The following is a 27,113-nucleotide window of genomic DNA, read 5'->3' as shown; positions in this document are numbered from 1 at the left end:
GTCTCGTGTAAAAGTTGAAATTTCTATTAATAGAATTTAGGAGGTGAACTTAATTCACCTACCAAGTTTTGTAACTTATTGATATTTCTTCTCTTTATAGGGAATAAATATTCATTACGCCCCGTGCACGGGTCTAATCTAAGCCATTCGTGATGTGCATGTGCTAGCACGTGTTGTGTATGCACGACTCAGATTAGCCCAGTACACGGTGTATCGAACACAACGAATCTCTACTCACCGTCGGGGATTTCTTGCTAGGATTGTAATAATATTAACAAAAAGTATTAATATGACTAGAAAAAGTTGAAAATCATTTTGAGTTTTGACAGTCAAATTACTTTTCAATTTAACATTTTTTTCTCCTAGAATATCTTTATACAACAAAATATTTCAATGACCAAAGTTCAATGTACAAATTTACCTGCAATCCAACACTGGTAATCTTCATTTTGGTAGAAACATCTAAGACTCTTTAACCTCATTCTAGTTTTGGAATGAAAATGGTGTATTTGTTGAGTTAAGAGGGACCAATCTAAGGAAGGACCTTCTAAATTCTAGATTATAATTCGGAACATGAAGCCGGAATCGCTAGTAATCGTCTATCATTTATACAGCGGTGAATTCATTTTCGGGCCTTGTACACACCGCCCGTCACACTATGGGAGCTAGCCATGCCCAAAGTCGTTACCTTAACTGCAAGGAGGGGAATGCTGAAGGCAGGCTAGTGACTGGAGTGAGACCTTCTAAATTCTAGATTATAAATTCGAAAAATGATAAAGCATCCTTCTTTTTTTATTTAATTTTTTATTTTTTAATTTATGTAAGTGATAAATAACATCGATGGCTTACATCATCATAACCTCATCATTCACTAACAGAGTATGTGGTCATTCTGCATTCTCTGTCATGCCTGACTCTATCATGGTTCATATGTCTATCACTATCTCATTGCAATACAAATATGAACATAAACAGTTGAAATATTATTTGACTTGAGTGAATTAACAACTTGAAGATCTGCTCTGCACTCAGCTTTATATATTAACAACATTTCCAACAGTCACACAAATGAACATATTAGTATTGCAAAATGCAAATGGAACTAATTTGACTGAACCCTAAAAATTCACTAGAAAGAAACTTTTATTTGAAAATTTTCATGATCCAATTCAAACATCAAAGCTCAGTCAATCAATACTACTTTGACTTTTACATATTTATACAGAGTTGATATTTCATCAAAACTAGTCCTATGATCATTCAAAATCAAATATTATGTGAAAGCATATTTTAATTAGTAGACATTATGTGTTATATAAGCAGTAGAAAATCAACACTTATGAGAGAATAAGGTCAACAATCTTACAAACAACACTATATATATATATATATATATATATTACAGTCACCAAATTAAAATACATTGCATGTTTTCAAATGGTCAAACAACCTTATGTCAAATTGTTCTCAAATGAAGAGAGAAATCAGGTCTCTCAACATTCACCAAATTAAAAGTACTATAAGGTCTTAAAAGCCATGTCCAATGGTTACATAGTGGTCTGAAAATCAGTCACTGCTGTTTTTCCTCTTATTATAGGATACATATGGTAAGCCAATCCATTTACATATCATCACCCACCAAAATCCATTTACCTGGTAGATAATTTTCTGAGAGCAATTCAGAGCATCCACCCGGGGATTAATCCGCTCACATTTTGGGCATGAGTTGCAGCTGTAATTTGGCTTGTACCTACAGTATTATACCTGTATACGAAAAAAAAAATGTTTGGAGCATGTTTAAATAAGCCATTGAACCAACATTTAGAGTATAAAATATGGATTGAAATGTAAAAGCTTACCCTATTTGCAAAGTGGGATCACAGTCGTGAGGCTGGAAGAACCCCTGCGATTGAGCATGCTGGTGGTGGGCAAAGGGATTGTGTTGATCACCACCTGCCCATGGTGGTTGCATGTGGTGGTTTTCTGCATACATTTCATCCAGCTGCCAAACACCAGCAGATTATATGTAAAATTTATTGTAGAATGGAAAGGGGGTATTGGGCTCAAAAGATACAAGAAGAAAGAATAGGTAAAATTGTTGAAGGGCACATATTTAATCTAAAAAAATCTATAAACAAAGGTGAGGAAAATCTATGAACAGTCCCCTTGTCAGATTGTGGACATCTAAAATGCATATAGTTTAACAACCTCCGAAAATACATGAAAATGCACCTCGAACCTCTGTTATAGCGGATTTCCTAATATGGCTGTGTTGTACGTTTTCAATACAAATAAATCGTGTTTCAACACATTATTTGAAGCTGAAAGTAATGGTGTTGAAATACTGACTAATGTATTGTAATCATGTTTCAACACATTACTTCCAATTAGATTTGATTGCATTGAAAACTCATACAGCATGCTGCAGTGCACTGTAGAGAATCCTAACTAATGAAAAACTTAGCAATTTTCGCCAACAATAAGATAAAATATGTATTATACAGGGGAAAACATGTTATTCAAGCTAAATCAAGTAACATGCAAAGCTTGCAGTAAATCAAACTTAGGCATATTAACTTTACACATAATCTGTCAATTTTGCATTAGATTAGTACCTTCCTCTCTAATGCCCTGTTGGCCTCAACCCACATCCTTTCCTGTATTTGAACAATAGTAATTTATGTCAAATAATGGAAGCATATATATATATAAGTTGATTTACAAGAAATTTTATTCCAAATGCAGGTGAGGTACCTTGGTTTGAAAATCAGAAAGCTGATCAAGCATAAATTGGGTCTGCAAAGAGGTCGAAATCATAGTCAGCAGTGTCTCCTAAAAGTACTATTACAGCAAAGCTCTCCTAAAAAGATAAGAACTTTCAAAAGTAATATTGGAATTTGAACAGGTTCCAAAGACCAACATTTAAAGAGGGAATACGATACAGTACACTGATCTCTCTCTCTATATATCGCTCTCTCAAATCAGAAACATAGGATAAACACACACAAAAGATAAAGCTGCTACTGTATAACAAAAGTAAAAAAAAATCAATACAGTTGTTGAATGATCAACCAGAAACACAGACAGTGTCATAAACTATCTTCTAGACTGTCTTCATAGTTCATAGACCAAGTGCCCCTCCTGTTGTACCAAATGACAGTAAACTATAAATGCGATCTATGTGAAAGCCAAGAAATTATTAAATGGTCTTTCACCACAAACCAATACCGTCCAATCAAAATAAGAGTAATGCTAAATAAGCCCAAAGCTTCAACCGAAGTGCTGGGCATCCCAACCAACAAGAAAGACTTCCTGCACCATTTATACTATGTCATTCTTGTCATCAATCAATTATATCTTGTCACATAAGTCATTTAGTGAGTCAGACTATGCGTCAGTATTTAGTCAATTGGTAATACCATGTCATTAATACGAACCGAGCAATAAATTATTTCTCCCAACCATGGGATGCTTCCGTGGTTGGGATGCTCTCGGCTAGTATTGGGCTTGCAAAACATTTTTCTCAAAATATATGTTCGGGTTTTATTTATTTATTTATAATATCTTATTTAACCTTTCGGATCCACTTTTCTTAGTGGGAGAGTTTTGATTGGGCTGAACCAAATGTTCTAAGATAATCTAATAATTTCTTCCAAAAGCCAATGTTGGAAGATTAAACCAAAAATATGTTGAGAACTTCAAGAGATTGTGAAAAACATAAATCAATTTGTTAGAAGATGAGAAAACCAAGTCTAAACATAGCTGCCCCCTATCCTTCTAGAATTCTTTTGTAAATTTTATTTTTTGAGATTATATTAAAAAGTTGAAGTGTTATTCACTAATTCTCCTTCTTTCATAATTAGCTTCGTACAAAGTGGTATCAATCAATGCCTTCCTTACTACAATCCACAGCGTATATAAATCAAAATGCAAATTAATGTAAAACCCACCATCAAACCCTTAAACCATATAAATGAACAAATTTGAACATTTAATGTTTTTTCCCTGATATAAACTTGCAACACGCATGAAAGAACATTAAATTTTTTTCCCCCTGATAATATGTATTCATGCCAATAAAATCTTCACAGGAAGGGGACCATGGTGCTCTCACAAGAGAGGGAATCCTCATTTGTAAACTGTATAAATATATGTATATGCATATATATGGTCGATATGAACAATTATTCTAAGGAAAGAAAAGATCTTATAAACTTCATCATGGTCCCAAAATAGCTAGGGTATTTAATGATCCATTTAAATGAACTGTCAATAAATGATGATAATTCATAATTTGCATATAACACTGCAAGGAAATCCTATTTCAAAATCAAGATCATTCTTCATTTCATTTTACCAAATTGATCTACACCATATTTTAAAAGTTTATACCACATTGATTATCCATCCAAGGCGCAACAAGATGCTTAATGAAGCAGTTCTCAGATTAGATTTTCTACAGTAAGAAGATTGTGAGGTTTTAGTTCCCAGTTATTTGTAGCAGATACTTTGTCTCTATTGAAATCACATGATTGACCGGTGTTAAGGTTGGAATGCTAAGTGGCAAACTACTGGAAAGTAATTAGATAATTCCAATAGATACACAGACACTTCAATAAAAAAGCCAAATTAACTGAGTTGTTCCTTAAATGAATTTTTTTCACTATCATGCAAGAACAATAACAACATATTAGAATGATGCCAATCTCCTTTACAGAAGAAATTAGCATCAGGAGGGATGTATAGTTTTGTAACTAATACCTGCAATATAATTGATCTAATTAAGCAAGATGGTATCAATATCTATATCTATTTTTAGGAGTGCAAGCTGATTTTCCACACTGAATTAGTGACCAAGTTAACATAAAATTCCAGAATCTAATATTCATAAAAAAGACATGACATAGGAGAATATAGAAGGGGCGCATTCTATTTTGCTGCTTTTGCAAGTAAGATATATGTACACTGAATCACCACTGGGTCTCTAGCGCAGGTGGTATGATCCCTTCTGTCCATAGGGAGAGGTTGAGACTTTGAGCCACACAAAGGGCATTTGTAGGTGTGGATGTGGGTGTTTACTTTCATTTCCGGGAAATAAATAAATAAATAACAACATGCATTGAATTATTCGTATATTTTATGAAAGTCAAATATATATATATAGGCATCTGTAGCTAAATAAGTGGATCTTCCAGTTATGTCTTGCACTCTCGCTTATACTAGATGTTGGAGGGTGATAGGAAGTCCGAAGCCTGATAATATTCTACACCTTACCTGAATTTTTGGAAGTGTTTTAGAATTTCACACTTTTTATGTAACCCTAATTCCATTGCAGTATAGTTGGGGCAGTGGTTATTCATTTTAAACTCTCTAATTTTGTTTTGCTATTGAGGAGGCCCCGGATGACATGGGCCAGGTCCGACTCGCAAAACACAACCTTCAGTCCGAACAGCTGGGTCAGCCCATAGAAAGACACTGCCATATGGGCCGAGCGGGAGTAAGCCCATCAAGGGTGACCAGGGCTTACAGAGGAATAGGCCCAGGTCCAGCAATTAGTAAATATCTTGTAAATATCTTGTAAGTATCTATAAATAGGAGTTGGAATGAAGAGGAGAGGGATCTTTTTCGGGTTGAGGTGTAAGAATTCTAGAGAGAGAAAGAATAGAAGGAGTTTCTTGCATCTTCAATTGGCGCCATCTGTGGGAAACGCATGAAAGTTTGGTTGATCAATGAGGAGTATCGAATGGATTCAAACCAATTCGGTTGATCGAGACTCGATCTTGCGGATTTGAATCCAGATCTGAGCGATTGTGACCTACTCTGGAGGAATTACGATTCTTGAAGCTTTGGCAGGAGTGACTTCAGATCTACGCAACCACGAGTTGCTCGATTGTGGCAGGATCTGACGGATTTAGAGTTCAGACAATTCAGATCTTGTAAACAGTGAGCATAATTCGGAGAATTAGAAGCCAGATCTAAAAATTCCTACTCACGAAGCTCAGATCTACTTGCGAACTTGAGATTAATGCCTTTACTCCGTTCGGGAATAATGATAGGTGAAAGCTCCAATCCGATTGAGGCTGTCCAGCAAACAAAGCTTGAAGAGTTGATGAACTTGATTGAAGCTCTCAGAAAAGAAAATGCAGAATTGAAAGCTGGACTGCAGCATCGGCAAATACCTGCAGTTTCGCATCCGCTTCCGGTCGGAGAAGGAGGTGTTCCATCTAGTATCGCGCATCAAGGCGATCAGAACGAGAACAATCAGTCAGCTCACCACCGTGATGAAAGGATGATGGACAATTTGCCGCCAAATGTTCGTCGAGTTGAAGATCACGAAGGATCGACTCACGTTGATCCGCAGCGGGAAAGGTTTGACCGAGAGGAAGTGATGGAGGTAGATCGCCGTCGAGTAGCGTCGCCTTGGCAGAGAGAGTTCATAGAGGAACGGTCGTTCGATCCGTCTTACCGGCCCTCCATGGTTACTGTCACTCATCACGGTTCGGAGGGCAGAACCATAACTCACAGAGCTACCGCTGGACTCCAGAGAGAGAATGAAGCTCTCCGATCCGCAGCTCGGACGGTGGATTCACCATTCACCGACGAGATCTTGAATGCGCCGCATCCAAGGAAGTTTGCTATGCCAGTCTTTATTCTGTTTGACGGAACAACCGATCCGATCGATCATGTGTATCATATCCAGTTGAAAATGGCCCTGAATACGGAAAACGACTCTTTAATGTGCAAATGTTTCCCTACAAGCCTGGCCGGACCGGCGCTCAGCTGGTTCAAAAACTTGCCTAGGAGCTCCATTGGCAGTTTTAGGGACCTGTGTGATCGGTTCATAAGCCAGTACTATGGGAACAAACGCCCGCCGAAGGACATCTCGAGCCTGTTCACGATGCGGCAACACAAGGATGAACGGCTCCAGGCCTTTCTTACCAGGTTTAATCTCACTAAGAGTATGGTAATCGAATGCCATCCTTCTACGGCAGTTCAAGCCTTCAAGTTAGCCATGACACGCGGAACTCCGTTTCACACCAGTCTGGTAGTGAATACGCCAGCTACCATGGATGAACTCAATGAGAGAGCCGATGGCTTTGTGCGCCTCGAAGAAGAGGAGGCAGCTAATGCTCGGACAACGTCGCTTGTGTCGACCGAGGAAAAGTCCAAGGCAAAGATCAGGCAGAAGCAGGCTCAGCCGCAACGTCAGACCACTTGGAAGGCCGAAAAAAGGTCCAGGGAGGAAGAGTTGATTACTCCGCTGAAGGTCACTCTGGCGAGGTTGTATCAGGAGAACAAGGACAAGTTTCATCCACCACTGCCAATTAGACAACCCCTCGAACAGAGGGATCAAACTAAACATTGTGCTTTTCATTCTGATTTCGGACATCAGACTAACGAATGCAGGAACCTGAGGAGGCAAGTGGAGATGTTGATAGCTAGAGGGGAGTTTGCGAGTTATGTTCAAGGCTCGGCGATGGAGCAGAATCGACCAGTGGAACAAATAAAAAGGAGTCATAAACAAAGCTCCCACAATTCGCAACCAGTTCGTATAATCAATGCTATCCATGGTCGACCCGAGCCTAGTGAAGAGTCAGATGAGCTGCTACGGGTGCGCCTGCGGCAGGCGCAGATGAAGAAAAGGGTCGGCAATGTGACCACTCTACACCAGCAGAGCCCGTCAATGCAGATAAAGTTCGACTGGACAGACCTGCAGCGTGTTCAACTGCCTCATGACGACCCGTTGGTAGTCAGTTTGACAGTGGCAGATTGCTTGGTGCGTAGAGTTCTGATCGATCCTGGGAGCAGTGCGAATGTTATGCCGAGGGACACATTTGACAGGCTCGACATTAAACCAGAGAGGCTCAAGCCCACCGGAAATCCCTTATTAGGGTTCGATGGGAAGAGGGTGGAACCCGTCGGGATGGTGGAAGTAGAAGTTCAAGCTGCAGAGCGAGCTCTTATGGAAACTTTTGTGGTTGTGGAAATTCACCCCTCGTATAATCTCCTGATGGGAAGAGGATGGATTCACAGAGTCCGAGGTGTACCCTCAACTCTGCATCAGGTCATGAGGTGCCTCGGGCTCGATGGAGATAAAGTGATAGACATTCGGGGGGATCAGGTCGCAGCCAAAGAGTGTTATTCCGTCACACTAAAGCATGCTGGGAAAGGAAAGGCGCCCGTCCGGTCGACAAGCCCCAGATAGCAATTACAGGAACCTCCACTCGAGCAGAATAGGGTGGAGGAGTCAGCCGACTTGACCGAGGAGCCCCTTCTGGATGTGCAGATCGATCAGTCCAGGCCAGAACGAACTACCAGAGTGGGTATAAGACTGACCAGAGAAGAGCAGCAAGAGCTAGTGGATTTCTTGTCCCACAATGTCGACGTATTTGCATGGAGTCACCTCGACATGCCTGGAATTAGTCCTTCCGTATCCTGTCATTCCCTGAATGTCAATCCTAATTTCAAACCAGTGAAACAGAAGCAGCGAAGATTTGCTCCAGAACGTAATCAGATCATAACAGAAGAAGTCGATAGGCTGCTTGATGCGGGATTTATCAGAGAGGTGCACTACCCTGAGTGGTTGTCCAACGTCGTTGTGGTGCAGAAGAAAAATGGGAAATGGCGAGTATGCATTGATTTCACCAATTTGAACAAAGCCTGTCCGAAGGACAGCTTCCCGTTGCCTAAGATTGATCAAATGGTGGATGCCACCACTGGGTATGAGCGTTTAACCTTTCTGGACGCATATTCAGGTTATAATCAGATTCTTATGGACCCCGCAGATGAAGAAAAAACTTCTTTTGTCACCGAGCGAGGAACATACTGCTACAAAGTTATGCCTTTTGGATTAAAGAATGCGGGAGCAACTTATCAACGACTTGTTAGCAAAGTTTTTAAGAATCAAATGGGTAAGATTGTCGAAGCCTATATTGATGATATGGTGGTAAAGAGTAGGAAAAAGGATGATCATCTGAAGCATCTGCAAGAGGTATTTGATGTACTAAAGCGATATGGGATGAGGCTCAATCCGACCAAGTGCTCGTTCGGTGTGAGTTCCGGGCAGTTTCTGGGACACGTGGTCAACCGCAGGGGCATCGAAGTTAGCCCCGCTCAAGCAGAGGCTTTGATTAAGAATGCCGAGCCAAAGACGATCAGAGAGGTGCAAGCCCTAACAGGACGAATAGCTGCATTAAGTCGATTTATTTCAAAGTTGTCAGACCACTGCAAACCATTCTTTGACACGATTCGGAGCCATGGAAGGCAGGTCTGGGGGGATGAGCAACGACAGGCATTGACTCATTTGAAGCAATATATGCAGAATCCACCAGTCCTGTCAGCCCCAGAACCGGAAGAAAAGTTATTTCTATATCTTGGAGTATCTGGTGTCGCGACGAGTGCCGTTCTGATTCGTTGTAAGGAAGGGGTGCAATACCCGGTATTTTATGTAAGCAAAACACTGATGGAGGCAGAAAAAAGATACTCAAAGGCCGAACGGGTGGTACTTGCACTTGTAAATGCAAAAAGAAAGTTAAGGCATTATTTTGAATCCCACCCCATAGCTGTTCTAACAACTTTCCCAATCAGAACGCTCATGCACAAGCCAGAGCTCTCGGGCAGAATGACAAAGTGGGCCATAGAGTTGAGTTCATTTGACATAACGTATGAGCCGAGAACAGCTATTAAAGGGCAAGCGGTGGCCGATTTCCTACTAGAATGTGATGCCGAAGATACGGAAGAGGACCTTAGAAGCGGCTCTTGGAAACTTTTTGTGGATGGCTCCTCTAACCAGATGGGGGCTGGGATTGGGATCAAACTGCAAACCCCAGAGGGTACTTCCTTGAGCCAAGCACTCAGACTTGAGTTCCGAGCCACCAATAATGAAGCGGAATACGAGGCGTTGCTAAATGGATTAAAGTTGGCCAGAGAGCTACAGATCAAAAGTTTGACAGTGTATAGTGACTCGCAGCTGATTGTTCGGCAGGTAAATGGTGAGTACGCAACCAAGGATGACATGATGGGGGCATATCGTTCTGCCGTTCTGCGTAGAGCCAAGGACTTTGCAAAGATTGAATTCATACAGTTGCCGAGGGAACAGAATGCAGATGCAGACCGTTTAGCATGCAGTGCTTCGAGTTGCGGTGAAACATTGGCGAGGGTGATTCCAGTGGGAATAGTGACCCAGCCGTCCATTTTCGAAGAACCGATGGACTCGGACCCTTGGCAAGTCAACGTCATACCGTATGAACCGAGTTGGATTGACCCAATCATTACCTATATTCGAGATGGCGTTTTGCCTATGCAAAGGGATGAAGCTAGGAAACTCAAAAAGAATGCTGCCAAGTACGCCATCGTGCGGAACCAGCTGTACAGAAGGTCCTATTCTGGCCCCTACTTGAAATGTGTCACCCCCGCGGAGTCGCAGCAGGTATTGCGAGCTATTCATGAGGGTGTGTGTGGCAATCATTCTGGGGGAAGATCGTTAGCGCATAAAGCAATGACACAAGGGTATTTCTGGCCAAACATGTCAAGAGATGCGGAGGAGTTCTCTCGAAGGTGCGATAAGTGCCAACGATATGGACCAATGATCCACCAACCACCTGAGGAATTGCACGTAATGGCCTCGCCGTGGCCTTTCGCGCAATGGGGGATGGATGTGGTCGGTCCTCTGCCAACTGCAAGAGCTCAGAACAAGTATGTGTTACTGGCCACGGATTATTTCACTAAATGGGTGGAGGCAGAACCGTATCCTAGCGTGACTCAGACTCAGGTGAGACGATTTATCTGGAACAACATTATCTGCCGCTTCGGTGTTCCCAGAACAATAGTCATGGACAATGGCACAAACCTCGACAGCAGGCAAGTAAGAAAGCTGCTGGAGGAGTATGGAATCAACCAGAAGTTGGCTGCAGTAAGTCATCCTCAGGCTAACGGACAAGCAGAAATCACAAACAGAACCATTTTCGCCTGCATTAAGAAGAAGCTGGAAGATCATAAGGGGAAGTGGTTGGATGAACTCCCGAACGTTCTATGGGCTTACAGAACCACCCCAAGGCGGCCGACTGGGGAGAGCCCGTTCGCAATGGCGTATGGTACCGAAGCAGTTATACCGGTTGAGCATTTAGTCCCCACTATCAGAAGCTTAGCATGGAGTCGAGATCAGAACGACAAGATGTTAAGATTGAACCTCGACATGATAGACGAAAGGAGGGACGCAGCGGCTATAAGGCTAGCATCGTATCAGCAAGTGCTGGCGAATAGTCACAATAAGAGAGTAAAACACAGGGATTTTGCCCCGGGCGATCTGGTTCTGAAAAGAAAGGTGGGGATGGTCAAAAAAATGATGCCACCCTGGGAAGGCCCATACAGAATTGCAGAAGTCATTGGCAAAGGGGCATATACGTTGGAAACCATGGCGGGAAAGTTGGTCAGCAAGCCCTGGAACGCCACGTCTCTGAAGAGGTACTACCAATAGAAGCTAAGTTCTGGCTTTAATTGGATGTTATTTGTTGTCAATCAAATACGTATGAATGAGCAAGTTACTGGAATTTACAAAAAAAAGAATTTTCTTTTCCAATGGTCTACTATAAAAATTTAAAGACAAGTGGCAAGTGGCATTCTAGCCGAGCGCCAGGCACTTAAGCAAGATAAGTGGCAGCTGGCACTATAAGCCGAACGCCAGACACTTGCTAAAAATTTAAAGCCAAGTGGCAAGTGGCATTCTAGCCGAGCGCCAGGCACTTAAGCAAGATAAGTGGCAGCTGGCACTATAAGCCGAACGCCAGACACTTGCTAAAAATTTAAAGCCAAGTGGCAAGTGGCATTCTAGCTGAGCACCAGGCACTTAAGCAAGATAAGTGGCAGCTGGCACTATAAGCCAAACGCCAGACACTTGCTAAAAATTTAAAGCCAAGTGGCAAGTGGCATTCTAGCCGAGCGCCAGGCACTTAAGCAAGATAAGTGGCAGCTGGCACTATAAGCCGAACGCCAGACACTTGCTAAAAATTTAAAGCCAAGTGGCAAGTGGCATTCTAGCCGAGCGCCAGGCACTTAAGCAAGATAAGTGGCAGCTGGCACTATAAGCCGAACGCCAGACACTTGCTAAAAATTTAAAGCCAAGTGGCAAGTGGCATTCTGGCCGAGCGCCAGGCACTTAAGCAAGATAAGTGGCAGCTGGCACTATAAGCCGAACGCCAGACACTTGCTAAAAATTTAAAGCCAAGTGGCAAGTGGCATTCTAGCCGAGCGCCAGGCACTTGCCGTACAAACACACAGCGAAGCTAATATAAAAAGAAAAAGAGAGAAAAGATATGTATGTACTGAAGATAAGTTGAACAGAGCACAACACATAGAGAAAAAGAGTTCGGCCATTTCATTAATATTGAACATTTAGTTTACAAAAGAGAGATGTCCATCATTACAAGAAGATATGAACTGAAAGAATTCGAAGGAGCCCTAGCTAGACGCCTCAGTACCAACAGCATCCTGGTCTTGCCGACTCGCCTCCTCGGCCCCATCAGCCGCCTCACCTTCATGAGGTGGGGAATCCAGGTGAATAACTGAGTCGTTCGGCTGGGGTTCAGCGTCAGCAGTGGCTACAGAGGGAGCCACGGTTGACGATTGGGGAGCGGTCAGTGGCAGAGCGGTAGGAGGAGCTGTGATGATCCTTGAGGATGCGATGTCCTGGCACTCATCAAATATACGTTCCGCTTCGGTGGGTTCTGGGTCGACATAGACCCCCAGAGGTTCGATCCCCAGATCCTTGTCTACCTCATCCGGAGTGGAGCTGGTCTGTCCCTCATCCGGAACCCGGTCGGCGAAACCTTCCCGGAATCCTTGAGCATACCGAAGAGCACCGACCCTGGAGAACCGAGCGTGAAGGGCCAGCATCCCACCACCCACTCTGCTGATAGCGTCGATCAGAGCGGTACGCTCGTCCAGAGCTCTTTTTTCAAAAGCCATCCGAGCAGACTGTTCATCAGCTAGAAGGCGTTGGAGTTCTGCCTTCTCTTCTCTGAGTGATTCCTGCTCAGTCTGCCAGACGCTCTTCTCAAGCTGAAGGGCGTCCTTCTCATCCTGAAGGGAATCATTCTCCTTTTTCAGGACATCTCTCTCTTGCTCGGCTTTGTCAAGCCGAACCAGCACCTCGGTATTCTTCATGGCAAGGAGGTCGTTTTCTTTATTAGCCACCTCCAGGCTGTCAGAATACTTTCGGGCCCTGGCGTTCCCCATCTCCACCTGCTTCTGCATGGCCATCATCCCGAACAATGTCTGCATAGGTGCACAATAAGAACGGTTAAACCAATAGTCAGAACGGGCGGAGGCAAGACCAAGTAATATAAGAGAATTCATGAGTTAGAAAATAAAAGTCACCTCCATAGCAGATTGGGGAAAGCGACTGAACACGTCCTTCTGGGAAAGGCCCTTTGCCGCCTCAATGTCCTTCGGAGTCCACATGCTCCTGTAGTAGGCCATAGCGGTCTGGCCATCCTTCAGCATGGTCTCGTTCGGTTTCACGAACGTCCCATCCGTTCAGGTGTACCGAGGGGCCCATGGCGGTAAGCTGGGGATAGAAGGGGGGCCTGAAGCAGAAGCAGAGCCACCAGCTGCAGGAGGCCCAGAGGGAGAAGGAGCTCTGATCGCTCGGTGCAAGAGAGTACCCGGCCCAGAGACTCGGGTCCTTCTAATGAGAGGCTCCTCCTCAGGATCGATTTCACTGTCAGGATGAGGCCTTTTGCCTCGCTCTTTGTCCCGACCGCCCCCCGCAGCAGCAGGAGCTATGGTAGCTGGGGAGGGCGCGTTCTGGTTGGCAGCAGGGGCGCTGGCAACAGGGTTAGTAGCCACTGCGCTCGGGACAGTGTCAGATATGGTGGCTGAAGAAGAAGCCGACGCTGGAGAGGAGGTCGCCCCAGTAGCAGGAGTGGCTGGGGGAGTATTTTTCCTCCTGCCAAAAGAGGGAATCTGCAGTCTGCTCATATTGTAGCCGAGTGATGAGAGCGCAAAGAGGTTGTCTGAAGTGAGGAGATCTGAGCAGGAAGGAATATCGTTCAGAACGTATCTCTTCAAGTAGTTACTCCTATCCCTGCAAACACTATAGCTCAAGTCATCACAAGGTATTCCCAAGGAGCGGCATAAGTAAGTGCAAAAACGAGGAACGCATGTTTCACAGGGGCAGTCATGTTTATGGGATTTGAATTTTTTATAGGAGGAGACAGAGCAGACACCAAAGGCGCTCGGGATTGGGTAATCCTCTGCAGCCGGCGAAGACCAAGCCCCACTAATGCCCACTATGCTATCCCTCCAACCCTTTTCAGATTTTATTGTGTCAGTGCATATGGACATCTTCTCGAACGGGTAGAGGTGGTAGAAGGGCTCGTTAGTACGGATCTTACTGACCTTATAGCACAGAAGGAGGTCTATGAGGTCAAGGTCCAGATTTCTGTCACGCATCAATAAGAGCATAACAGATATGATCCTAAAGAAGTTGGGGTTGACCTGCAGAGGGGATATCCCCAATCTATTGAACATATAACTAAAGAAAGGGTGCAGAGGGAACCTAACAACATTCAGTTGAAGGTTCGTGAATAAGACTTCGCCGGGCAGGAGGCCGGCGCCGGTCGTAATATTAACGTCTTGGGGGCAAACCCTAACTTCGATGTTGTCAGGAAGTCTAAGTCTCATACGAAGAACACCCAGATCTACAACCATGGTGGAAGTGCTAGAAGAATCTAAAAGAGGGAAAATGGAAGCCTGCCGAAAGTAAAAAGAACGAAACTAACCTCGGAGGACTGCAAGATCGCTGGGAGAATGACTCTCGAAGGATTTCACCGGAAAAGGCTTAGCACAGTTCTAGAAAGAGGGAGATTTGGCTGATGATGGAGACGGTAAAGGGAAGTGAAGTGGAATTCTAGAGCATTATAAAGGCAAGGGGGCCCGAGGGCCGAAGCGTCGGGAAGGCAAGAAATCCCTCGAGCCCCGGAACATTGATTCTGGATCTGACCGTTCGCTCCCCCACGTGGTTATCTCGAGCCGTCAGCGTCATGATGAGACGCCATCAATAATTACCCCTTATTAAATAAGGGGCAATTATGGGGGCAGTTGAGGAGGCCCCAGATGACATGGGCCAGGTCCGACTCGCAAAACACAACCTTCAGTCCGAACAGCTGGGTCAGCCCATAGAAAGACACTGCCATATGGGCCGAGCGGGAGTAAGCCCATCAAGGGTGACCAGGGCTTACAGAGGAATAGGCCCAGGTCCAGCAATTAGTAAATATCTTGTAAATATCTTGTAAGTATCTATAAATAGGAGTTGGAATGAAGAGGAGAGGGATCTTTTTCGGGTTGAGGTGTAAGAATTCTAGAGAGAGAAAGAATAGAAGGAGTTTCTTGCATCTTCAGCTATTCATTATAGTGAAATTTCAGCTTGCCATGTAGAATAGCCCAAGTTTGGACGAACTACGTAAATGCTTGTATATGCTTGAATTTGTGTTTTCTTTTACTGTTAATTTTCGCAACAGGGGAAGATTGATACACACACATGCATATATTTTCCTTGTTTGCATGGCCTCATTATATATTTAACCTCGTGAAATGCACCATTTCTGATTTACCATATCAACTTTCTCACAATTTTCTTCCCACCCTCGAGATTTTTCCATTTTCAGCATTTTGACATTAAAAAGAATGAAAGATTTGAGTTTAACCACCATTTTCGTCCATTATAAATTTATAATCTAATATTAATGGAACATTTTCCTTTAAAGACAGTGAAGGCACTCGATGAAATAAAAGATTGATTACCTTTGTAGACCTAATCTGCTTCAAGGATGAGTCCAGCTGATGCTCAAGTTGTTCAAGGTCCTTTATGTTCAGCGGGCCCAAGTCTTCTCCCAGAAGGTGTCTACAGTTTTAAGAATTCAAAGTTCCATGAATATAGCAATTAATAAGATTTAGGCATATAATCTAGTGCCTCAACTAGATAAGGAACTCAACTACTCAAGACCATATCGACATTTGACATTACTTGGTACTTGTCCTGAAGACTAATTACCTTTGATATTGTTGGAGCGACTCATATTTCTCTTTCAGTGCTAAGTACTCTCTGTAGCTGCTTTGCTATAGGACAGGACAATAGATAAATATGTTAAAAGTCATGAAAACAGAATGAACATAATTGAAACAAACTATGAAAAGCATGAGAATATAAGTTTGAATCCTGAGAGCAGTCACTTGGTTCAGGTTCAAATCATTCTAAAGGATTCGTTTATATTGCGTTTGTCTTCCCAATACTCTCGATTGACGAAAATCACACTGGGTAATGACCCTTTTTTTTTTCTCTATTGATCAGTACTATCCAACAAGCAGATAATGAACCTAAAAGCTTCTTGTATTTTTGTGCTAATTGATGGCGTTATAACCCTGTGACGAAATTAAAGGCAAAACAGAAAATAAAGTTACCTCGGCCTCAGCTGAGCGGCTGACTTCGATTGTACCATAACTGCATTTTTGGTACCTTTCAAGTGTTTTGAGCATGCTGAGACAGTAATGAAAAAAAGTGGATTAGTATAGCTGAATATGAACATAGAATAAGGAGATTGTTTCATTATATGTATACTATTCTTTGCTATTTGTGTTTGTTTTCTTCTAATTGATTGCGGAGTGATTCCATATTTGGATTCTTCAGTAATTCCAATCCTGTAACAAGCAACATAATTTGAAATACAGCCGGCATGTAGCTAGTAGAAACTGCATTGCTTCAATGGTACGTACTAGTTCTCTAGTAATGAAACAAGACTATTATGGCCAATTATATGAAGGGAAGGAGATGATTTTGGGATTGAGGGGATCCACGCACATGAACAATGCATTTTTTTTAAAGGGATCATACTGTATTCGATTTGATAATCACGCAAACTTTCAAGTCAATATGAACAAAAATAAGTTCTAGAAATGATAATAGTAAGGGCTGCAAAAGGGCTTCCTCGAATTGTTTCATCAATGGTGCATTTTGGCATAATATTAGTGCTAAGCTCCTAGGAGGCACACTGTTTAGGGTCTTGCATATGGTGAAACATGCTTGAACTTACTGAGTCAAACATTTTAAGGTCTAAATGAGGTTTTTCTAATATAAACAATTACAATTTTCATGGGACTTTCACTTCTTGCTATTATAAATTCTGAGTTTCTTCTAGTGACAAATCTTGGTTTGGCCACTCCAAGAATTTGATTAAAGAATGTATATATGTACGCATTTGTACCTGAACTGAATAAAAAGTTGGTATGAATGTCAGGTTCATATATCTCTAAATTAATGGGAAAATGCATAAAGCTTAATCAAGAGAGCAATTTTTTTTGATAAGTAACCAAGAGAGCCATTTAAGCAATAAACTAGTCTCCTAACCCTTGCTTTCAAAGATTTATCACAGCTAGATCATATCAAGGTATAGTAAACACAACCAAGCTAATTCAATTTACCTGTTGAACTCATAAAAGGTCATAAAACGATACCATTCAAGATAATTCATATCATTTCACTACTCGAAATCATCATTGGAAATAAAGCCTTTGGTGGCATTCATTGGAGAGAACGAAGTACTGAAGTTGAATTCTGAATAATGGCTCTTATTTGTTTTTTTGGGTAAATAAAATTTACTAGGGATGAGAAAGAACTCCGTACAAGAGGGGAAAACACCTCCAAGGGCCCAAAGGGAACAAGGCAAAAAGGGGCATTAACCAAAATCAACAGTTTAAATGGAGGGAACAAGCTCATGGCTCACAAAGAGGAACTGTAATTCGGAAAAACATATGAGCCATTAAACAAATGGCTCTTAGGGTTTCTGAGTTTTTCTTTTTTCTTTTTCTATTTTGTTAAATCAACTACAATTCCAGTGATATTTCGTTTCTGAAGATTATACTATCTTGGGTACTTACAAATTTTTTATTTTTTATTTACTTTTTTATCCTGACAAATTAAAATGAGGGAGATTAGAACACGAGCACACCCGCTGGAGGAGCTGGGCGGTCTACTAACTAGACCACTGAATAATACCTTAGTACCTAGAAATAATTAATGATCCCAGATGTTTAGCCCAACTAATGATCCCAAAGGTTTGTAAACTCTCTCTCTCTCACTTGGAATCTCATTCTCACTTATTCTTTCTAGAGTAGTGATACTTATAATTTTTGATTTCTAACTTATTCTTTCTAGAGTAGTGATACTTCTTAAATTTTTTATTGGTCATTTCTAAAGTAGAAATCCCACTTCCTTTTATTTTGCATATTCGACCAATCAAAACTCATCAAATTAACCTAAAAATCATTTTCCTTCTTTCAATGCCTATTTACCTCCTCCATATGGAATCACTTTCAATTGCTTTACAAATTCCAATTCACTCCTTCCACCTAGCTTTCTATGCTCTCATGGGCATCTTCTTCTTGGATCCACCCAGTCTTTCACCTTTCTAATACTCTCTTCTTGGCAACAAGCATCCATGCTATTCTTCCTCTCCTCAGTCCCTCATTCACTCCATTACTACCACAACTAAGACTTCACACATGATCTTTTAAGGACAGCAGAGCAGCTAGATCACTCGCAGCACGCTGGCATCTCCCCAAGCTCCACTATCAGACCACCATGGAAGCCTCCAGACCAGCTAGGCATTGGGAACTAGAGATCGAAGTTCCCAGCTGTTCCTTTACTGCCACTCAAACCTCTATGCCGGTCTGCTGTCCTAGATGCTAATGCTCTATTACTTCTTGTAATTGTTTTACTGTGATAGTCCTTGCTGCTCCCTTCCTCACTGGAGCTTGTTTGTATATTTTTCTACCTTACTACAACTTGCTTTCCTTACCAAAAAAGAAAAATAATATATATATATATATATATATATATATATATTTTTTTTTAACACCAGTCCCCCAGTTCTCTTCCTTATTATTCCTCTTTCCTTTTTCATTCAGCTTACCTTTCAGTTTTCAAGTAATTATATTATTTCAAACCCTAGACAAATGAATCAAGGGTAATTACCCATCCAAAAAAAACAACAACCATCCTTGTTTTTATTTACCAAAATAATAATAATAATAATAATAATAATAATAAAAAACCAGAAAATCACTAATCGCGGAACAAACTTTTTCAGGTTTTCTAATTGCTTGTTCGACCAAATGGTCATTTGAAAAGCTCAAAAGAAAATATTAATAGCACAAGTCATACAACCGCTTAAGAATTTGTGGCACTTCAGACTATTAAGAACTTCATTTGACTTGTGAGATTCCATTAAACATATACGTAGTGTGTGTGTATATATATAGACACACATGTTCTAATCGTTGAGACTAGAGAAGGAGTCAACGCGGAAATTAGAGGTTGGGAGGAAACTCTAGAATTAAAATAGTTTAAGATAAGTAGAAATAAATTTGAACTTGTGGAGTATAACTTTAGTAAATTTAGAAATATAAATAAAGCTGTAGTAAAGATTGAGAACCAAGAAATATAAAAAAAGTGAATATTTTCGTTATTTAGATTCAATTATTCATAATGAAAGAAAAATTGGAGATGATAAGAATCATAGAATCAAGACAGAATGGGCTAAATAAAAAAGTGCATCTAATATATTATGTGCATGACATTGCCTACTAAATTCGAAGTTAACACAACTACGATCGATGCCACTTCGATCGTGACCAACGCAAGTTGCCACTAAAAAAATTTCCTTCTGGCGCTGCCCCGTATCCCCATGATCTTGATCTCCTTATTTAACCAGTGAATTAAAAGATTCATTAAAATGCTCATTTGACTTTTCACAAATCCCAGGATGACATTACTCTTCAAATAATTCATTACACATTTCAAGTGTGCAACCAACTGCATCTTTCACAATCCTGGAGAGATGGTTAACAAATAGACCGACAGATAACTATACTTCTATAACTTATTTGAAAGAAAAAAAAATAATAATAAATTTACATATCGATTCTAGGTTGCTTCATTGAAAAATTGGTAAAACATTACGTACCTGCTTCGTTTATCACTCAAATATAGTTCTTGAGGATTTAGAAAATAGAAAACTATTTTCATATTATGTTCTTAGAGAACTATAAAGCATAATTATAGTTCCCTCTTGTACTATAAAGCATAATTGCAGAAGGCTGAGTCTGTAGCCTTTTTTGTATTTTGCTTGCTAGGTCTGGATTCCTATCACTTGTTTTTCGCTGGGTCTCTGCAGCTGTTGTGCATCTTGTTGTTTCCTATCTTATAGGTCCCTCTTGTACATTTTTCTTCATTTATACAAGCTTACCCTTTAACTAAAAAAAAAAAAAAACTATAAAGCATAATTCTATGAAACAAGGCTTCTTTTCGAATTCAACTGAGTTTCGAAAAAAAATATTTCTTTGAAACTGTCAACCGAGTAAATTTTTATACAGTTTTTGTATTTTCAGTTTTCAAAAAACAAAACCAAGCACAATATCTATTTATTTATTTTTTACAATCGATCTCCTCAAGGAATCTTGAAAATGTTTCAAATTAAGAACGTTGAAATATTGTTATATGTTATATATACTAGGAATATTTTCTTTTGTAATTATTATAATTAGACAAATTTCAATTAGATTAATTTTCTATGTGCATGGAATTTCAAAGGGGTGCCAAGGCTTCTTTTGTAGCAGCTTTTTCTATACCTTCTATTTTGACATATATATATATATATATATATATATATATATATATCAGGTGACAATCTTTTTGAAAAATTTGATTGTAGAGAGGATTGTTAGAACAAAACGTATTAATGACAAGTGATGATCTTGAAGTAAGATTGTCAAAACCAGATCTTAATTAAGTGAGAATAAAAGGAATAAGTGAAGATTATTTTAGTGTTAAAAGGTCAAATCAATAACGTATAACATTAATTTGAAGTACTTCAGTCTTCATAGCAGGTAATATTGCACTTTAACAAATTCCTACTAATTACACATTTAAAGCATAAAGAACAAAGAATTTATAATGCTTATCAGATCCTGTAAACTGAAATAAAATAACAATAAATTCCAAATAAAATAACAATATTACTTAAAGTGAAAAAGGACACAATTTAAATCAATCACTTAAATACTGCAGTAGCATGCTTCATTGAAACCTGTGAAATATTTTAGGTTCCAAAACAATAGTAAACTGAAAAAGAACTTTCTCTATCTGGCCATTGCATCAGATATTGATGTTCTGCCCACAAAAAGAAAAATTGTATTCAATTAGTCATCTCAGGATTTTAACAAATTCACAGGTATGGAATCAAAGGGACAATCTTCTCTTTCCACCTAAACCCCCTTAAACATATAAACTATCCACAGCAAAATTCATTTCAAAGACCTAGCGGTATAATGACCTAGCGGTATAACCTTTCTATCCTGAGAGAGGAGGGGGAGGGGTTTGAGCTCGGTTACCATTTGAGAAAAAAAAAAAAAAATCAAAATCAAAGATCATTAGCTACATATATGAAGACTTCTAATAGAAACCCTATATTAATTTCAAATTGCATACAAAACAAAGAAAGGAATTAGAGAGATACATATGCATGGAAGAATTAAAAGCTAGTACCGTATATATATTTATGTATGTATAAAAATACAAATACTATATACATATTTGTTGGGTGTGTGTCATATATATAGTGGTAGTGAAAGATCTGCAACAGAAGGGTTAAAAAACAATATATATATATATATACATATCTCTTTTTTTGCTAATGAAGAATCAACTCACCGCTAGCCTCTTTGAACTCTCGGATGATTTGCAAACCTCAAATATGTGCAATTGTTAAAGAAATCGAAATTAATCAAAGCGAAACATCGAAGAAGACCTTCATTGCAAGAATCAGTCACAGATGTGAGCAGATCAAGACACAACCTTTACAATACCAAATTACAAAAATAAAAAACTTACTTTAAAATTAAAATATAAGAGATAATCATCCCCAAATAATTGAGAAAAGGCTTAGTTGTTATTATCGTACAGAAATAATCATAAAAAAGAAAATAAAGTTTATTATTTCAATGTGAATTGCACCAAAAATCCCATAAAAGAGAAATCTTGATGACAAAACATATAAATCCAAGCACCCAACAAGAGAAAGCAAGGTCAATTACAGATCTTATACACACAAACACAAATTTATATATATAGAGAGATAGAGTATATACTTGGAGCTGCTGCAGAACTCATAGAGCTTGCCACGGTTGGAGAAGATGATGAGAGCAACCTCAGCTTCACAAAGAACAGAGAGCTCATAGGCTTTCTTGAGCAACCCATTCCTCCTCTTTGCAAATGTCACCTGTCTGTTTATTTTGTTCTCTATCCTCTTCAGCTCTACTCTTCCTCTTCCCATAATTTCCTCTTCTATCTCTACTTCTATATAATATGATTTATATTTAACTAAATATAGATATATATCTATATATATTATTATAACTACAGTACCCTTTTTCTTCTTCTTCTTTTAGCTACCAGTTTTATTTTCTTTCTGCAAGAGAGTACTCAAATTAACCAAGAAAGAAAGGTGTAAACTGGAAACCCCATAAAGTAAATGTATATGTGTATGAATTTATAGAGAGAGAAAGTGATAGAGAAGTGATGAGAGAGAAAGAGGGTGTTCTGTATTTAGCTTTGTTCTTCCTTGGATTCTCTATTTGAACCCTCAGGGATTACCCTTCTGCACCCCCACACCAGAAATGAAAGCTAGGGTTGGTGTTCTTTCCACTTTGAAGCTTCATGTTTTTTAACCCATTGGTAAAGGCAGTGACCCACGCGCAGTGTGGTGCGCGTGGAAGCAAATCTCTTTGATTTGATTGCAATTAAGTGATCTGAGGAGGTGGGGTCCATGTGTCGTGCTTATTGATGGGTTTCAGAGACTGTGGATGTGAACAGGGAGGGACTGCATTTGGAAAGTAGTGTAGACGCGCCATGTGGGAGAGTGGCAGCAGATGTGTCGTTTTTGTTTGCTATTTCCATTTCAGTTGTATTGTCTTCAAAAATTTCAGAGCTGCATCACTATCCTTATATGGGTATACCACGTGTCGGTACTTCAGTGGCTGCATATATTAATCATGCAATTAAATTTTATTTTTCCTTTTTGTGCTCTTTACAATAGTTGTATTTGATACAACTCAATAATTTTAGCTGGGATTGAATATGGTAAAAGCTAATATTGTAAATGATGTGATCACTCACATATGATGTTTTTTTTTTTTTTTTTTTTTTTTCAGTTAAAGACTCACACGTGATGTTCCGTGTGATGTATTGTATAAAATGACTGATAATTTGTTCGTATAAGTATTTCACGCGCATGAATAATTATAAGATCACCATATTATTATTATACCAAATTCACTCATTCAGTAATAGACGGAATGATATTTTATCAACCTCCTAAAGTACTAAAGTAGGAGTTTAGGGTTTAAATAATTTTAGGGGCAAATGAATATTTAAATGAATATTTGAATTTCTTGAGAAGGAAAAAAGTAAATAAATAAGTAATATTTCTAATTAAGGATTGGTTTAGCAATGGTCTTTCGTTTCATATTTTTGTTATGGAAAAGGTGAAAAACAAAAACTACTGGTTGGTTTAGCAGTAGTCTTTTGTTTCATATTTTTGTTATCAAATAGGTGAAAAACATAAATAAGTGGCGAAAGTATGTGTAGTAACATTTGTTACCTTTAAACACCAAAGGTCCCCGAATCTGATGTGGCTGGCCACATCATACACTTTAAAAAATAGAAAGAGTTTCCCTTACGTTTATAACTAAAAGGGAAAATAAAATAAGAAACAAAAGATTGCTTACTTCCTCTTTCCTCACAAACCAGGAAACTAAAACGTCTCCACAATTAGCGTAGGAGAGAGAGCTTTGTTACATATGGCTCTGTTACCGATCGCTCCAAGAAAAATAATCCAAAACCTTATCATCTTTTTGACGTGTTGGGTTTTGCGTTTAGGACTTAGATAATGGTTCACTACTCTATAATCTGTTATATATTTCAATTTAAAATTTTGGTAATGGAGAAGAGAGGAAAACAAATAACATACAATTTACAAGATTAAAGAACATAACTAGAAATTTTTCACATAAAATTAGGGCTTCGATATGTAGTATATGTCCCTAGGGTTTTGAAATTGTAAAATCAATAGCCTTACCTCCAAACCCAACACTTTTTTTTTTTTTAATTATTATTTTTTTTTTATGAGTTACCGGGTTTGTGAGGGAAGAGTATGAAGGCTATTTTTCTTTCTCTTTTTATTTGTATTTTTTTTTCCTTTCTGCTATACTGAAACTATTTACTGTGAGATATATTTTATAATTGGCTAATTTCATTGTCAAAATAAGTCCGATCGAGTTATAATTTTTCTATTCAAAATTTCAAAGATTGAAGATCGGATACGGATTTGAAGAAGCACAAGTGTTCATGGGTTACTGCACTCTGAGATGATGAGAACAATGCTTTAGGAAGGTATGTGAGTGAGTGAGAACACTTAGAGAGTTTAAAAGGCTAAAGGAAACAAAGATTTCTATTCTGCCTCTTTAGAACCGGTAGAAAACATTGGTTCACAAAAGGTTGATCACTGCCAACTTTAAACCGGTGGGAGAAATGGGAACCAGTAGCCAAAGTACGTCGAAAAGGCTTCTGACCTTCTTGAACCGGTAGCAAAATTGGGAACCGGTAGCAGAAGTCCATCTTGAAGCAGTAGCCAATTTGCGAACTGGTAGCAAGACAGTTTTGGCTTTTACCAGCGCTCAAAAGCGCTGGTAAAAGTCTAAAAAAGCGCTGGTAATTCAATTACCAGCGCTTTTGAAAAAGCACTGGTAAATCTAGTGTCGATAGGCCTTTACCAGCGCTTCCGGAAAAGTGCTGGTAAAGTCCTTTTACCAGCGCTTTTCCGGAAAGCGCTGGCATAGAGTATTTACCAGCGCTTTTTGGAAAAGCGTTGGTAAAAAGACTTTACCAGCGCTTTCTACAGAAGTGCTGGTAGAGTGTATTTACCAGCGCTTTTTGCTAAAGTGCTGGTAAAAAATAATTTTAATTTTTTTTTTTAATTTTTTTTCTTCCCCCCCCCCCCCCCCCCCTATGCCAGCGCTTCTTAAAGGAGCGCTGGTAAAGGGGTGTTTTTTTATTTTATTTTATTTTATTTTATTTTTTATATATATATATATATATATATATATATATATTTTAATAGTTTTTGGAAAATAATTTATATATATATATATATATTTTTTATAGTTTTTGGGAAAAAATATCAGTACAACTATTGCAACTACCAACTACTAAATGTTATCCAATATAACACAAGTTAATATAAAAATACCATCCAAATTGTTTTTACATAATACAACCACAAAGTTAACCATGCCAATATGAAAATTACCATCGAAATTGGCTACTAATACAACCACAAGTTAAGCTGATAAATGTAAACCAAAAAGCAAAAATGTATACTAATACAACCACAAGTTAACCTGCCAATATACCACCCAAATTGTCTAAATAAAGCTACTAAATGTCAAGACAAAAAGAATTAAGAATTTTTGACAAATGTAGTACAAGTTTTTCAAAAAGAACCCATCCAAAGCGAAGGAAATTCAAAAAGCACAGCCACAACCCCATCTTCAACTTCAACAAGTCTTGTTGCCCATTTGATTTGAATTACCCTACATTTTTTATAAATTCATTACGCACACATTATAATAAATGAAAATTTAACATATATATAAGAGAAATTAAAAGTTCATAACCTTAATTGAATTGGCATCACGACTATAAAATGAATTTGGGGATACTCTAGGAGGAGCATTTAAAGAATCAGAACCCTTCAAAATAAGAAAACAAATACATGAAATCTTGGCATAAGTAAACATATATTTAGTAAAGAGTAAAACTAATAATAAATATACCTGTCCACTACAATTTTGTTGTTGCATCTACATTAGCATAGCCACTTGTTGTTGTAAATTTTCCAACTTGTTATCATATTTGGCTCGTAAATTTTCCAACTTGTTGTCATACTCGGCTTGCATTTTTGAAATGCTCTCCTGCAATTCTACACGTGCAGCACGTGCCTCCTCATCAGATTTTTTCGCATTATTAGTTAGTTCAACTTTACTTGGAGAGGGCCCCCAACCATCGCTTGGTGTAGGCCCGAAGCCAAGCATCCACACATGACCAGTTCTCTCTTCTCCCCTTACAATGGAGAACAAATTATTGGAACTGCCAATAGGCGAGTCAGAGTAACTTTTTTGAAGTTCTTTTATATTTTACTGCCAAAAAAAAAAAAAAAAAAGTTTGAACTACCATGACATACTGCTATGAAACATCCAGACAAATCTAATGAAATGAATAATAGAACAGGAATCCAGAAACAGCTGAACAGAAAAGTAATTAGATAACAAATTGGTAATGATGAAAGCCAAAGTGTTCTGAAACAACAGTGCATCACACAATGTGAAAATATAGTTGTACATACCTTTGAACTTTCATACAATCTAAAGCTTCAAAATATTCACACCCACTTCATTTACAGACAAAATGATGGAAATTAAAGGAATGCTAAAAATTGTGCGCAATATACTGACATTTCAGAACCTAAATAATAGTACTTAGCTTCAACCTGAAGTCTGAGGCCCATTTATTTATTTGTGTTTGTGTGTGTGTGTGTGTCTGAGGACCATTTTACTTACAAATTCAGGATACTTGTTAATTGGTAATACGAGTACTTGGCAAAGATGATGCACAGGAAGTGATTTCCAAAGCTCCATTCACTACAAACCTACTACTACATTCATGTAACTTGTTTTTCTAACAATTCTTAAAAATAAAAAAATCAGTTCCAAACAAGTTAAAAATAATTTTTATATATGATTATTTTTGAGTGGCAAACCAAGTAAGACAGTATTAGTTAATGACAGATTAGTTTGTTGTCATTTAATTAAGGCAACAATTTAACTTTTTATTGAAACACAGACAAGACACAAGACAACTGGTGTAAAACCACCAAAAAGAAAATATTATGACATGAAAGGTGAAGAATCAGGCATGAATGTTAATGTAAACTTCTAAATTGAAA

The 27,113-nt window shown here is 39.1% G+C and overlaps 1 protein-coding gene and 1 long non-coding RNA gene across 2 annotated transcripts; both read right to left on the bottom strand.

Moving 5' to 3' along the window:
- Window positions 1–1,362: 1,362 nt before the first annotated feature.
- On the bottom strand, window positions 1,363–22,385 carry LOC132316013 (agamous-like MADS-box protein MADS2). Its single transcript, XM_059814495.1, has 8 exons — window positions 22,201–22,385; window positions 16,459–16,534; window positions 16,052–16,116; window positions 15,802–15,901; window positions 2,755–2,796; window positions 2,616–2,657; window positions 1,860–2,002; window positions 1,363–1,764 (listed from the first exon to the last, which is right to left on the bottom strand). The coding sequence occupies exons 1-8, from the start codon at window positions 22,383–22,385 to the stop codon at window positions 1,680–1,682; spliced, it is 738 nt and encodes a 245-aa protein (XP_059670478.1). The 3' UTR covers window positions 1,363–1,679.
- Window positions 22,386–25,393: 3,008 nt separating this feature from the next.
- LOC132267441 (uncharacterized) lies at window positions 25,394–26,106 on the bottom strand. The gene is made up of 2 exons (XR_009469009.1): window positions 25,945–26,106; window positions 25,394–25,860 (listed from the first exon to the last, which is right to left on the bottom strand). It is a non-coding gene; the product is annotated as an uncharacterized LOC132267441 (long non-coding RNA).
- Between the last annotated feature and the right edge of the window lie 1,007 nt (window positions 26,107–27,113).

This window comes from Cornus florida, unplaced genomic scaffold (assembly GCF_030987335.1).
Source record: "Cornus florida cultivar Cherokee Brave unplaced genomic scaffold, ASM3098733v1 CherokeeBrave_3.0.0_Hap2_Chr07, whole genome shotgun sequence".
In the NCBI taxonomy this organism is placed as follows: Eukaryota; Viridiplantae; Streptophyta; class Magnoliopsida; order Cornales; family Cornaceae; genus Cornus; species Cornus florida.
This window is presented reverse-complemented; position numbering and strand designations above follow the sequence as displayed.

Excerpts from the sequence above, each read along its gene's own strand:
- LOC132316013 (XM_059814495.1), bottom strand. The coding sequence starts at position 22,385 with ATGGGAAGAGGAAGAGTAGAGCTGAAGAGGATAGAGAACAAAATAAAC. Across the intron at positions 16,535-22,200 it reads GAGTTCTGCAGCAGCTCCAA|CATGCTCAAAACACTTGAAA; the intron begins GTATATACTCTA and ends TTACTGTCTCAG. Across the intron at positions 1,765-1,859 it reads GATCCCACTTTGCAAATAGG|GTATAATACTGTAGGTACAA; the intron begins GTAAGCTTTTAC and ends TTTCGTATACAG.